The sequence below is a fragment of the Cricetulus griseus genome, chromosome 4 (assembly GCF_003668045.3).
Source record: "Cricetulus griseus strain 17A/GY chromosome 4, alternate assembly CriGri-PICRH-1.0, whole genome shotgun sequence".
Classification (NCBI taxonomy): Eukaryota; Metazoa; Chordata; class Mammalia; order Rodentia; family Cricetidae; genus Cricetulus; species Cricetulus griseus.
The window spans coordinates 136,077,479-136,091,905 of record NC_048597.1 but is presented as its reverse complement, the minus strand read 5'-3'; the positions used below and the strand labels follow the sequence as shown (position 1 = coordinate 136,091,905).

Sequence of the window (14,427 nt, the reverse complement as noted above, 5' to 3'; positions counted from 1 at the left end):
ACCACGATACACGCTTTCATGAATGTCTCCATGCTTCTGCTTTTGCACTATGAATGCAGAAAGCAGGAGAGACCAAGTGGGCTGTGCTTGCAAGCCTGTGGGTCACATCCCCCTTAGGGGTCCCATATCAGATATCTCCCACACCAAATATTTGCATTACAATTCATAACAGTAGAAAAACTACAGTTATAAAATAGCAACCAAATAATTTTGTGCTTGGTGGTCACTACAACATGAGGAGCTGTACTAACGGGTCGCAGCATTAGAGAGGTTGAGAACCTCTGCTCTAGGGAAATACAGGAAAGTACGAGGCCGTGGATGGAGCAGAGGCAGAAGCTCTGAGCCCCATCCAGGTTGCTGATGTGATGCTGGTCTACATCCTCAGTCAAGAGAGACTGATTTTCGTATCTTGGCGCAAATGGTAGTTACACTGGAAAATAAAACAGGAAGTAAATGTCCCAGTATTTTTTACTAAGATGATTAAAAACAAAAATGGGGAAGGATGAACATGTCAAAAAGTGTATCATGAAGCCGTATTGTTAATTCTGTAATTCACAGATTAAACCCCAAAGGAACCCGAAGAGAGGCTTCAAATGCTTTTCAAACATTTAAGAAAGATGCTAGTGACCCTCTCTCATTGAGGCCCAAAGAAATGGAAGAGCAGCTTAGGTCCTCTGGTTTTGCAGCTCCTTTCCATTGCCCAGGGGGTTTCTCTTGGAGGCATACTTCCTGTGGTCACCCACAGCACCCAAAGGCCAGCAACTGGATCAGAGAGGCCAAGTGATGAACACTGGACCTAACTACAGTGCCCAATCTGTGCTTATAACACAAGCAGCCACAATAAACCAGCTAGCCAAATCTACTTATTTGACCAAGAATACAAGCGGTCTTTTGGAAATGAGTGTTTGTATAGAATAGAAAGTGATGTTCACAACAGTGCTGAGCTCCTATAGGTTAGAACATGATGCTCAATTGTCCTGAGCTCATATAGAATGGAATGTGATGCTCACAACAGTGCTGAGTTCCTATAGAATAGAATGTGATGTTCACAATAGTGCTGAAACTCCTGTAGGTTAGAACATGATGCTTACAATAGTGCTGAGTTCCTAAGGAATAGAATGTGATGTTCACAATAGTCCTAAACTCCTGTAGGTTAGAACATGATGCTCACACAGTGCTGAGTTCCTGTGGGTTAGAATGTGATGTTCACAATAGTGCTGAAACTCCTGTAGGTTAGAATATGATGCTCACAATAGTCCTGAGTTCCAGTACTAATCTCTTCATTGAAGTAGCCCCAGGGTAACATCACTCATTTGCCGGTCCCCTTGGAGGCATTTCAGGGTAATTCCATCAAAGTGATGCATTTGAGGGACATGCTGTGGTCAGTAAAGGTGACACTCTTACACCCTTTCATTTTCTCTTATTACCTTACCTACATGAAACTTTAAAAATGCCATTTGTTTTACAGATCTGTGAACTGACTATTTCAAAGACCTAACATTCAAAAAAAAAAAATTAACAGCTCATTACACTACAGGACATGTACGTACAATAAGGCCTTTGTCCTTCAAATAAAAACATAATTTTCAATAGAGTCAGCTTCCAGAAGCCAAGGGAACTGACATCCAAAAGCTAATATAAACACCAAGGCCTATGTCGAGATTTCAAAGTTAGCTTCACTGATGGGACTGGAGGTGACCAGGCTCTGAGGGCCAGCCACGGGACTAGGGGCATTTTTCGCTGTGACTTTTGGAAGTGGAAGAAACTCCCTGCCCTGCAGCTCCTGCCTTGTCACCAACCACTCTGCTCTCGACAGCAGGATATTCCTACAAGAGGGATCATTCCTTTCATCACAATACAAACAGCTCTTAATGTCTAAGAGAGGCTATATTTTCAAATGCAACTATATTTGCTTTTCAAAGGGGGAAATGTGTTGTTCTAATGATTATTTAGGATGTTGTTAATAGAGGAGGGTGACCTTTTGTGACAAACTTTCTGGGAGAGTCATGTTTTGGAACGTGGAGTTCCATTCTGGGGAGAGCCATCCCAAGTGTTAACCTAAACTATAAACAGGAAACTCCAGCCCCACTCCCACTCAAGTCTCAAGGTCATGGACCTCTCAATGACGCTATAGGGCAGTTGGAAAGATCATGACAAGTTCTTACACTTTAGAAGGCCATCCCTTAAGGCAGGAATTCACCCAAGTTCTACATACAGGCAACACACACCACGGAAGAAAAAAAACAAAACAATAAAACTGTGCTCTCAGAGGGAGAACAAGGCCAAAGCAGCATGTGTGTGCTGGGTCTACATGCTCAAATTCAGCTGAGTTCATCTGGTCTGAGCTCTGTGTAGGTCAAGACCCTATGCTGCTGGGGTACACAGAAAACTGAACCATATCACACTTTCTGCAAGGCCTGCTCAGTACTCAATTTTACTTTGTGCCTCCTGCCTGCCTCTTCCTGATGCAGTGGCAAATACCACCAAAGGACAACTAGGTCCCACTGAATATACCACATGCACTAGCTGCCCAAAGCTAGACACAGATGAAGCAAATGAATGCTTTAAGATGAGAAACCAAACAAACACCTTGCCAAGTTCCAAATATGCTGGGGCTTTTTGTCTGTGTACAAAAAGGACCAAAGTTACCTTCTCTCAGACCCATTGTCCACCCTGAGCAAACTCAGAGGGAACTCATTTCACAGGCATTGACAATCAATGCGGTCCAAGCCCTTCTTAGGAGGATCCCAGACAGTGATTCCACACACTTCCAGATGGAAGCCTTTTCCACAGTCCAGAACAGGTTTAGAGAATTTCCGTATTTTAACTCACACCCTGGTGTGAATGACCATCACCACACAGAGGAGGTTGTCAAGATACAAAAATATTCCACAACTTACCTAAAGCCACACCACCATTAAGGGCTAGAGTCTAGAACTATACTGTGATTCCTAAGGCATGTGCTTAAGAAATGTTGAGCCCAAACCTTGTTTATGGCATAATGCAATTGACCCTCCATGTCCAAGGGGTATAAGTAATCTAGATATAATCTAAAGCATACAGGAGGGTGTGCCTGAGTTACAGGCAAATGCTCTCCAACTTTATATAAGGGGCATAAGCATCCAAGGCACCCTGGAGACTTCACTTTTTAAAAGAGAAGTTTTTACCCTCCTAAGAATCTCCTTGATGTTGTTTACACGGGGCTTTCACAGACATCATTTCATTGAACCATTCATCACCTCAGCAGAGAGCCACCGTCACCAACTGGAATGAGATGCCACAGCCTAGGTGACTTTCCTAGGACCCACAGCTAAGGCTCAGAGACACGGGAAGTGACAGATAACTACTAAGCTACCTGGGTAAAACTTGAGTCCAAACCCTCAGACACAAAACCATCCTCCAATACTACATATCACTGGCAAAATTGTGCATTAAAATTTTTGTGAGAAAAGAACATATCTTTACTTGAAGACTTAGATTTTAAGACATAAAATCATATAATATTTTTAAAGCACCATTAACAGTTTAACAGAGCAAACTTTAAATGTTTATAATAGTCCATTTTAATATTACTCAGACCGTTTTATATTGTTGTTCTTATTCCTCAGAAAAGAAATCTGCCTCCGTGTGGCCTGATCCATTCTGCATTTAACCGTAAAAACATTCCAAACACATGCTGGAAAGGTATATTGCTTTTGCCCATGAAATTAGTTTTGTTTTGGTACCTTTTAAATTTTCATGTGGTATTTATGTATTCAATTTTGGTAAGATCTTTTAAAATCAAAGTTGGGAAACTTTGTGATCTTTGCATTAATTTTTCAAAAATCCCTATGGCAATCTTAGTGTTGGATTATTGACAACAGGGTTCCGAGCCAATCCCGTGTATGATCAATTCAACCTCATGAGCAAATGCAGAGCAGTTCTCAGGCAGCTGAGGCCCATTCCTTGCTGCAGACAGTCCAGAGTGACGATAAAAAAGTCCCCACTTTGTAATTTTCCTTAAATTATCAGTATACTTTTCTTCATCTTCTCAAACCCCTTTGCCTTGTCCCTGGCCTCCCACCTTCTCTTCCTGCCTCCAAAACTACAGTCTATTTCACTGGGATCCCCTTACATATCTGTGAAGACGGCCCTCCTGGCTAACATTTCAGACTCAGGCTTTAAAATCTCCATTCACATCCCAAGTATATGTCCCTAATGTTTACTTCCATGAAGACAGTCACCCAGTCCTGATCCCTCTACAGATAAAGACGCACCTTCTTAGAACCTACAGGGCATTTTCAAAGTACCTCTTTCCAGTAGACAGTTTCCAATGTCTTAGCAAGCCAGTGAAACTTGGTTGGAGAGACGGCTCAGAAGTGTTTTCTGTCCTTCCAGAGGACCAGAGTTCAATTCCCAGCACACACATGACGGCTAACATCTGGCTGTTCTTCCAGCTTCAAGGGATTCAACACTCTGGGCTTCAGAGACTGACACCTGTACTCATGCACATGGCTATGGTAGACAATTTGCTCAATGAGTAAGACAGCAAAGTAGAGAACTGTATTTCTGTAAGTGGAAGGGGAGACTGGCACCCTCACAAAAGATTTCAAGGGGGTGTTCTGGGAGAAAGCCAGTTTTCATCCTGGCACCAGTGCTAAATGCTGAGCAAGTGGCTGGGACACCAACAGCCTCCGTGTCGTTCTTTCACCTTGAACCACGTTCTAGTTGTTGCTTTCCAGGGTGCTGTTTGGAGTAGTCTCCAAACACTGACTTACGCCACAGTTGTTCATCCCCACTGCACACACACTGAGCTGCAGGATGCTTGCTGCCACCTGACCACACCACAGGCCTGCAGTCTGTTTTCCAAACTCCAACCTCTCCACCCTAAACATCTGCCACAAGAGCTCCTACAGGTATTTAAATAACACATCTTATTGTTTCATGTAGCTCTCAAGAATGTCAAATGGCCCCTTATGACCCCAATAACATGCATAGGATTTTTTTCACCCTTATTATGATATCAAGGGCTCCCAGGCAGGTTCCTTTAGAGCTCTTGCCTCCTGTTCCATCAGAGCCTCAGGAGCCTTGGACTAGCTCTTCACAAAACCCAGGCACACACTCCTCTTTCCCCTGCAATGCTTTGCCCAGACCATGTTACCAGCCCCTGCCTCCTCCATGGTCTCACCACTGTAATGCAATTTTATCCAAAACCTAAATGAGTTGGAGTCTGTCATGAAGTTTTCTGTCATTCTTGTAAACCTTTTTGGTTTTGTTGTTTCCCCTTTATGTTTTTATTGTTTTCTGTTTATGATTTTATTGTACCAGGTATTGAACTTAGAACCCATCCTATATACTAGCACTCTAACACTGACCTATATACTCCAAACCCTTAAAAAATTGTTATTCATTTTGAAGGTCTTCTATCACTAAGTTATCCATGTTAACCTTAAACTTATGATCCTCCTGCCTCAACCTCCCATGTAGTTGGGATCATAGGCTTAATGGAACAGACCCAGCTTATAAACCCTTTTTATGCATCTATGCTTCTGCCCTACCAGGCTGTGGGTAAAAATCTGTCCCAACTGGGCTTGGTCTCCTTAATGCATCCAAGCAGCAAAATGACTTGAACATGGGTCAGTCTGGAACTAATGAAACAAAATAAAAGCAGAGAGAGTTATAGAATGAAGGAAGAAAGTACCGTGTGACTGAATTTACAGCCTGCTCCTCCTAATGCCTTGAGCAATGCTCTATAAAATTAGAACTAGGAATCAACAGGTCTCCAAACACACACCCAGGTCACTTGATTATCTGCACTAAGTCCATTGAGCACACCTGGTCTCCACACACAGACGCTGCAGCACTAGCTTGCTTTCATCACGAAGGCTTCTGTATACCACCCACCACACAGAGTGCCACAAAGACTGTGTGAAAAACTGAGACCCTCTGCTTACCCAAAGGACAGACGTTTATTAACTGGTTTTATTTTTCCTGGCCCCTGGCTGCCTGGCTCCCTGCTGTCTTCTATTCTCCCAGCCTCACTCAGTGTAGTCTGAGGTACACTCTGTCCTCAGCGTTAATCTCTTGACCTGAAACATGGGCTAGCCTTGATGCACAAGGTGAATGCAGGGCTGCATTCAAGGGGCTGGGGCTTGGGAAGGGGAGCAATGAGTAAGTGAGCAGCTAAGGCGGGTACACTTGGGTCTGGAGCTGGGTCGAGACTTCCACGAAGCGGGCCAGGAAAATCCCCATGATGCCAGACCACTAGGCAGTTTTTCCAGAAGTTTGAGCACCGCAGCTCAACCCTATCTGCCAATGAAAGTACAAGTGGAGGTGACCCCACAGGCACAGAGATGTAAATACCCTACAAGAAAGGAGGCCCCACTCCCATGGAAAGTTTTTCTTAATATTTAATAGAGAGCAAGGGGAAAGCTCACACCAGGGCCCACAGAACATTGGACCAACAAGGAGCAGCCGTGACCAGCCAGCTCAAGTAGGCGTGACGTAAACCTCCCTAAGCTTTCCTGATATAATCGAGTTGGTTCACAGAGAAAGGTGGATATGAAATCACCCCTAGGCCTCTTCTCCATCACTTCTTTTTATTCTGTTCTGACAAACCTCTATAGACCATTTCATCTGAGGAAATAATAATTTAAAGGGTAATGCCAACATAGAAGTAGCAGCAAAAAAAAAAAAAAAAATCATCTCAGGGGACCTCCTGCAGTCTAAGCCTACAGTCTAAGTGGTGTTCACACCACTGAATTCTCATGGCAACCCCACAAGCTAGACACTGATATCCATCCTACTTTCCACGTGAGAAAACAGGGCTAGAGAGGTGAGGTAACTGTCCACCTTCACCACCCTTTAGGTGTGAAACCAGGCCTCTTGAATTACTAAACCCCTTCCCCCAAATGACAGGATGCCAAACAAAAGTCGCCTCTATCTCTGAAAGGTTCTCCAAATTCCAAGACAGGTTTGTGCTACCAGCTCCTTCTGTGGGCCACCCTGTGGTTGCCTGGAATGGAACTCAGGACCTGTAGGAAACTCCAGCCTTTAAAATTCCATCCTGACTCCTCCCACAAGGAACCCTGAGCTGGCTGGGTGGAGAGGACTCTCTGAAAGCTCTCAGGGGTGATCAGCCAGCAGGAGGAGACTGCTGAGGTGGACATTAAACTGATTTCACATCCCAGTTCCTCCTCAGAGCCTGTGTGGCCTCAGGTTTGCTCCGCTCCTCTGAGCCTAGAAAACTGTGAAGGTGTAACTGTCTCAGAGCTGGCTGGCATCTGTGAATTTGCCAGCACGACTGTTTAAGTACCCTTTCCTCAAAAATGGCTCTATTGAAAGGCACTCAGCCAACATTACAAAAAAAAAAAAAAAAAAAAAAAAAAAAAAAAAAAAAAAAAAAAAAACCAGCAAAAATAAATACAAATAAATAGATTGGATCACTTCTGAAATGACAAGTTATACTGTTTTAGAATGGACACATATCTACATATACACATTGCAAGCCAAATGTCCTCGACTCCACAGGCTACTTCACATCCCTGTGCACTGGCTCGAACATGATCCAAATCCTGTAGCAGCTAAGGGCCTGATAGAGCTCTGATGGCCTCTGCCATACTCCAGGACCTTAGCCTGTGAACCATGGAAAAGATAAGGATTTTGTGGAGCTGAAAACCCAGAGAGAGAAGCAGCTGAGACTCAGAGATGCTGGAGCCGCTCCTTGGACGATAGAGGATTTTTGTGATTACGAAAGTAGAAGACAAGCAGACAAGGTCGGCTCTGTTAAGCTGTTCAGTCAGCTCCAAGATAGGTGGGGCCCGCTTCTTGTAAGAGGGAATTCGAATGGCTTTTTATGAGCGAGGGCCCATTTCTGCATTGCACCTCTGGATTTAAAAGAGGAAATTTCAACCTCAGGAATAATGTTTTTTGCTGAACAAAATGTACGCCAAGCTAAGCTCTGACTTCTGGTTTTCAGTGTCCCAGACTCCAAAGTTATCTCAGGTTTCTAGTCCTGGGCGGAACTCACTGGCTCCCACCACTTCCTCAGCTGCAGTGAGGTGGGAAAAGACCCAGAAGACACCCCTCCTCCCGCGCTTGGAGGGTTTGGAGGTGGCCATGGGGCAGAGAACTGCACCAGGGTCATGTATCTGAGTGTGACTGGCCCCTACAGAAGGACTTTGGGACAGACACCCACGTGTGTTCCTGGACTAACTCTAGAAGCGGGGACTGCGGGGAGGCGGGGTGTGAAACGAAATAGTATGAGGTTCCTCGGTCCCATTAAAGACTGTAAGGTGAGGAAACCCTGCTAGAAGAGCACACCGCCTACCTGGATCCCCAGGGCCCAGGACAGGGTGCTACTCCTCATCTCTGCCCTGGAATTCAGGAACTGAAGACTCAGTGCCCACCCATTTATAAAAAAGATTCTGCTGCCACATAGCAAACAGATTATTCCTGGACCACTACATGTTGTGGCAAGATGCTCTGGCCTCTGCAACTGATAAATAAGGGCGAAACTGTCTTCTATCTCTGAACTTCTACAAACCTTAGAAGTTAAATCAGGCTGAATGGGTTCTCTGGGATTTTTCAGGTTTTTCTGACACTGCGATTACACTTAGGACTCTGTACCACTGACTTCCTCCAACTGTGACTTCTTTCATGTTTTTTAAGCATACATTGAAGTTTAGCTCTTTCTTTTCATACTTGTTATGAAACAAGATACAAGCTTGCACCCAACCCTAATTACTTTATTCCAAAAAAGCTGGACCAACCCAAACTAAATATTCTTATGTCCCTAATCCAAAATTGAGTTAAACTATCACATATCTTCCAATATTCCTAAGTAAACCTCACCCAGGACCAAAACTCCCTGCAGGTCAGCTGAAATCTTAAAGAGATTTTTTCCCCCTTTTGTGCAGTGTGACTAACAACTGTTAACTAACTAACTGAACTCTGGCTGGCTCAAAGGAACAAAACAAAATCATACAAGGAAGGCCTGAAGGTAAGGACATTTCAACAGGCCTTCTCCTTTCTCCATCTTCTCATTTGGTAGCCCATTTTTCCTAGTTACGAGTGTATGCTTCAGAGACAGACAGCCATGACCCTGAGCATCAGCTCAGTAACTTTGAAAAATATAATACCAAATACTGTGCAGATAGAGCGTGGCCTCCACAGGCTACTTAATTTCGTAAAGCTCAGCTTCCTCATCTCCAAGAAGAGCAGGAAAGTCTCAAAGGACTTTTTACGGGGATCAAGTTAAATAATGCAAGTCTCAAAAACCGCCTGGACAAATAAATAAGATTTTGGAAATGTTTGCTTGTGAATACTATCCATTTACTAACTATAGCTCCTTTCTAACCAAAGTACAAAAATCCCAAGCAGCCTCCTGACCCATCCAGCAAGAAATCCATGGGTGTAGCAGATCCATAGAAACATACAATAGTGGATACAAAGAGAAATGCTTACCACCTACTCTTCCTCAGTTTGACTAAGCCGTCACAGATGTGTGAGAGGCAATGACACTGAGAACTTGGGCTCATCCTTCTACATCCCTGCCAAGGCCATGGCCAGATATCACTGCTGTAGCTAAGGAAGGAGTTTGAGGAAATAATGGGTGAGAGCTACTGCTAGCTTCCCAAGAAAAGATGGAGGCTTGTCCTCTACAGAGGCCTCTAAATGTTCTTTCTGTCCTTAGGAACTTAGCTGATATTTTTACAAAGCATAGAACAAATAACTCTGATATCAATTTTCCTATTACTAAGTCTCCACATGGAAAGAAAGGAGCTATCCATTGTGGAGATAAGGATACTAGTAAAGGAAAATGCCTTGTGGGGAATGTTTAATAATATTACTTGGTAGTAGTTTGCAAAATCAAAATGCATGTTTAAACTTCACAAATAGTAATTCACCAAAGACAGAAGTAATACGTTCACACATAGAGCTCTCAGCATATTGAAATATTACTTAGGATAATCCCTGCTAAAATGTTGAGAATAAAGTAAAATCATTTATTCACATTATACAAATAAGTGAAAGTGAGAGACTATGTGAACCTATAACTAAGCCAAACTTTAAACTCAGAACTTGTTTTCAGCGAGTTCTTTAGTGAAGATACAGCGGCTCATCCACACACAAAAAAAGCACCTTTCATTAGGCTGCAAAGCTCATCCTCTCCACCAATGAATACCATGTTTACTTGTTTCTATTGACTCCTTTACTCCAGAGCCTGATAATCATGTGATGCAAGCACAAACTCATTTATCATTTCTTAACATTGACCTCATCTCTTGTCACAAAGGAGTCTGAGTCCTTTTAGACATAGATAGCACAGCTTTTGTCTGAGCAGAGTTAGATACTCTGTAGTTCCATACTGCTGATTGGGACAACAAGCTATCATCTGAACATCACTGTAGGAATCTGCTCTTCAATGCCTTAAGGTACTTCCAACAGGATTTCATGATGGGTAATTTTAACTATGTTTTGCCAGAAGTAAATGTCATATAAAACACTCTTCAGCAAAAATGTTGCTCTTTGTAGATCTGTATGTCTCTCAAATAGTCTTCTTAGTACAGTTTAATCTCCTTCAACTGGCTATTTATCAGAATTATTAGTAGTTTAGGCTAAAATATCTCAAAACAAATGATCTGTTTGAATCTACTAGCTACTGCCAGGACTCATTGAGCATTTGACAGCGAAGTGTCACTCTCAATTAAGAATAGGTTCTTCTTCCTGACCTGTGCTTCCAAATCAGAAAAGCAGCCTGTATTACAGAGAGTAAGCCAGCAGGCAAAGAAATTTGAGACATCCACCCAAGATTACGTCTGGTCCTACATTTGTCCTTTGTGGCAGTCACCTCTTTCCATCCTCATATATCTTATCCTTGACCACTGCATCTAAATGCTATCTCAGCATTTCCCTGCTGAGCTCACTGGATAAAACCAGTGCAGAAAGTTGAATGGTAGTGATATCTTTAACTTCATTGTAGTAGCAGGCATTCCAAACTGTAGCTTTCCCGAAACAATGTTGTACAAAGTCCATCTTGACTTTTACTTGTACAACAATGATGTCAAAGATAAGAATCCTCAGCCTAATGAGACAGAAATTACCAAAATCCATAAAACTAGGAAATTCAACCAGATTCAATGCATATGCTATGTGCATTTTGGTAACGGTCAAAACCAATTTTAAGACAGTTATTCTCTCATGTTTAACAGATATACTTGCCCAAGACAGCAGTTAGGTCCCCTTTACCTGACCTGCACACTTACCAAGCACACACACACAATGCAAGGGTTGTCTGTGATAAATGGAATTTGGAGGACTTCCCCTTCATTTTCACATTTTGCAACAGACCCTGAAATGAAAATGGAAATACTTTAAATTTAAATAATGTTGCTTAATGGAATTATTGTAAAATCTTACCTTTTAATGCTAGTAATCTGCAATATTTTGCTTTACGTTATCAAGCTCACCACAAACACGTCTCTCCAAATCTATTTTAAATAGTTTGGCTTAACACGTTTTTATTTTTGTTTTCTTTAAGTCACAACAGTATGTAGATAGGTTCTCTGTTTTTGGTTGGTTTAAGCACATATTTAATAACATGAGTGCTCTGGAAGACATTTGAGCTACAGGCAGACTCACACACCAAACTGATCATCAGGGAAGATTTTAAATGTGAACGAAATTCAGGACTGTTTCAAAGAACGGGCCTTTCAGGTGGATCTGCCTAATGTTATGGGTTGGAATCACTTTTTGAAATGCAGTCTCTTTTTCTCTTAGAAATATTCTGTTTTCTGCACCAGGTGTCAGTAAAGCGTGTCCTTCAAAATAGCAGGAGAGGTCTTCACCTGCCTGAAAACACGTAATTATTATATCCTGCTATTAGTAACCTTTAAAAATAAGATCGTTTCTTTAAATTCAAGGTCTAGAAAGCCATGCTTTTAAAACGCTGCCTAGCACAGTGGATTTATTGGAATCCTATGGAATGAGACAAGAGGATGTGCGGGAAACGGCGCTGTCTTTTCCTTAATTGCATAGGAGGGGTTAGGATTGCAGCGAGGATTGAGAAAAGATTCAACGTAAGTAAATCAAGGATTTTCCCAACTTCAAATAGCAGAGTGCCTACCATCACTCCGTCGAAGATAACAGTCACTCAGCCCCCCATCTCTTTACCTCAACACTCTTCCCACCCCTTTTCTCCAGGCTTCTCCGCATCCCCATCTCCAGCAAGGGACGGGCAAGGTGGGTGCTCCCCACCCTCCCATGCCCAGACCAGCCAGTGCGGCTTCTCCCTAGAGCCACCCCAGCGTCCCGGAGGACTGGTCCCTCCCGCCCCCAGCCCCCTACCTGTCAGGAAGGAGGAAGCCAGAGACATGGGGACCCCGGAGCAATTGAGCAGCAGCAAGACGCAGCAGGTAATCCCAGGCGAGCGTCGGCAAGGACGCTCAGCCAGAGCCCTGACGCCGCCGGAGAACCAGAGCATCGTCACCTGGAGGGAATCCCGGGCGACTGCAGGTCCCGCGTCGCCGCCTCTGCTCGGCGGCCGCCGCTCCAGTCAAAAGGGCTGTGGGCCGGCGTGCCGGGAGACAGTCGGCGGAGGGAGGCGGGCGCCCGGAGCGGCGGGGGAGGAGTGGGGGCGCCCCGGGAGGAGGGGTCCTGCGGCCAGCCTCGGCCAATGCGGCGGCTTTTTTCTAAGGGAGTTGCTCGCAGCGGGTTAGCCGTCAGCCCCTCCGCGCCAGAGCAGGGCCGGGAGGAGGGGTGGCAAAGCGGCCGGAGCTGGGGATCGGCGGTGGCGCTGCGGAGTGCGCTCGCCGCTCTGGAGCCGGGCTGGGTTCTCGCTCCTGCACGCGCAGCTCCGGCCGGGTCCCCGGGCTCTAGGTCCTGCCGGCAGAGCTTTCTCGGTGCGGGAGACAAGGGCGCACCGGGCGCTGTGTGGAACCTGCGGGCTCGCACGAGAGACCACTATCCTGGCGCCGGAGCGACAGTGGCTCCCGCGAACACCGTGCCAGGCGGTCTAACCCTCCCTGCAGCCCAGCCGCGGCCACCGGCCCCGGGGAGCTGCCGGAGCCGGGAAGGCGCGTCTCCAGCGCCCGGCGCACCGCCTCCTCCCGCGCAGAGGAGCCGCCCCCAGCCGGGATGCCACACCGCCCGCTCACGCCCGGAGCAGAAGACCCGGCGCCTCCCGCTGTCCCAGCTTCGCAAGGAGTCACGGGCCCGAGTGCAGAGGGTCCCCTCAACTTTTCACACCCCCTTGTCGCCCTCAGGGAAAGGCAGGGGACTCAGGAAGCTGAAGGGACGGAGGGGCGAGTGGCCTTGGAGATCAGACTCCGTGCTTATGCCACTGAGGGCCTGACACTAGGGAGGACAGAAGTTGGAGCCACAGGAAAGGTCAGCTAATACACGCACAGCGGCCAGCGCCTTTCTCCCTTAAAAACGAAGAGCGGTGGCTCAGACTCCGCCCTTCCCAGCCGCAGCTGCCCGGGACAGGGAGGTGCGTTAGACTAATCATTCATTCACTCGCGGGCCAGGGAGGGACCGCCGCCGCTAATCTCCGCCCGGGCCGCCTCTGCGGCGGCCTCCCAGCTGGGCGCACGGTGGCAGCCACTACCCTGCAGCGCTTCTCGCCTGTGCGGCCCTGGTGTCCCCTTTGATCCCCTCACCCCGCCAACCGTCCCCGCTGAGTCCCAGCCTCCCACCAAGCAGTGGCTGGCTCTACTCAAAATGGGTGCTAATCTAGAAACAAGCATTTTTATAACATCGCTGTGAAGGCGCCAGATGAGGGTGGAGGGCGCTTGGCACATGTTGGAACGGATGGTCAACTGTCTTTGGCTCCTATTGTGGCCACACGCTCCCATCCGAAGAACATCCAGCAGGTGCCCACAGGCATGCTAATTCCTGCAGAGCCTTGTGGATCCAGACAATAACCGCTGACAAGACAGAGAAACCAAGCATCTCCTCCGTCTCAGACCAGAGTTTCAGACAGCGTTTGGGGCTCTAGTGAGGACTCCTTTGACAATAAGTCCTTTAGCTTCACCACCATCCTTACCTACTTCCCCACCCTACCCCGCTGTCCATTTGTTTTCATTTTGCAGTGATTTGGAGGCTTCTTTTAATGAGTGCTTCGTGGCCAGCATCCTAACACAGCAAGGACCACATCCCTGTGACGTGAGACAAGAGGGAGAAAGGAAAGCTGTCATTAGCTTAGCATGCTCCATTTCCCTCTCAAAACAGATTCTGTGTAAAATCTAAATTAAAAGAGACAAGAGCGATGCGGTTACTTGTTTTCCCCCAAATAACACCACCGCTAGATGCCTTGAAAGTCAAAGTGTTGAATGTTTCGCTGATTTCCTAAGCCTACAGAATTGTTAAGCTGTAAACACACACACACACACACACACACACACACACACACACACACGAGAGAGAGAGAGAGAGAGAGACAGAGAG

General features: G+C 45.7%; 1 protein-coding gene across 1 annotated transcript in view; it reads right to left on the bottom strand.

The window, feature by feature from the left end:
- Bmper (BMP binding endothelial regulator) overlaps positions 1 to 13,421 on the bottom strand; it is a 250,052-nt gene extending 236,631 nt beyond the window's left edge. The window contains exons 1-2 of the mRNA XM_027411690.2: positions 12,328 to 13,421; positions 11,247 to 11,332 (exon numbers count right to left, since the gene is read on the bottom strand). Coding sequence (XP_027267491.1) covers positions 11,247 to 11,332; positions 12,328 to 12,463 — 222 coding nt within the window. The 5' untranslated portion in view covers positions 12,464 to 13,421. The remainder of the gene's footprint in view (positions 1 to 11,246; positions 11,333 to 12,327) is intronic.
- Between the last annotated feature and the right edge of the window lie 1,006 nt (positions 13,422 to 14,427).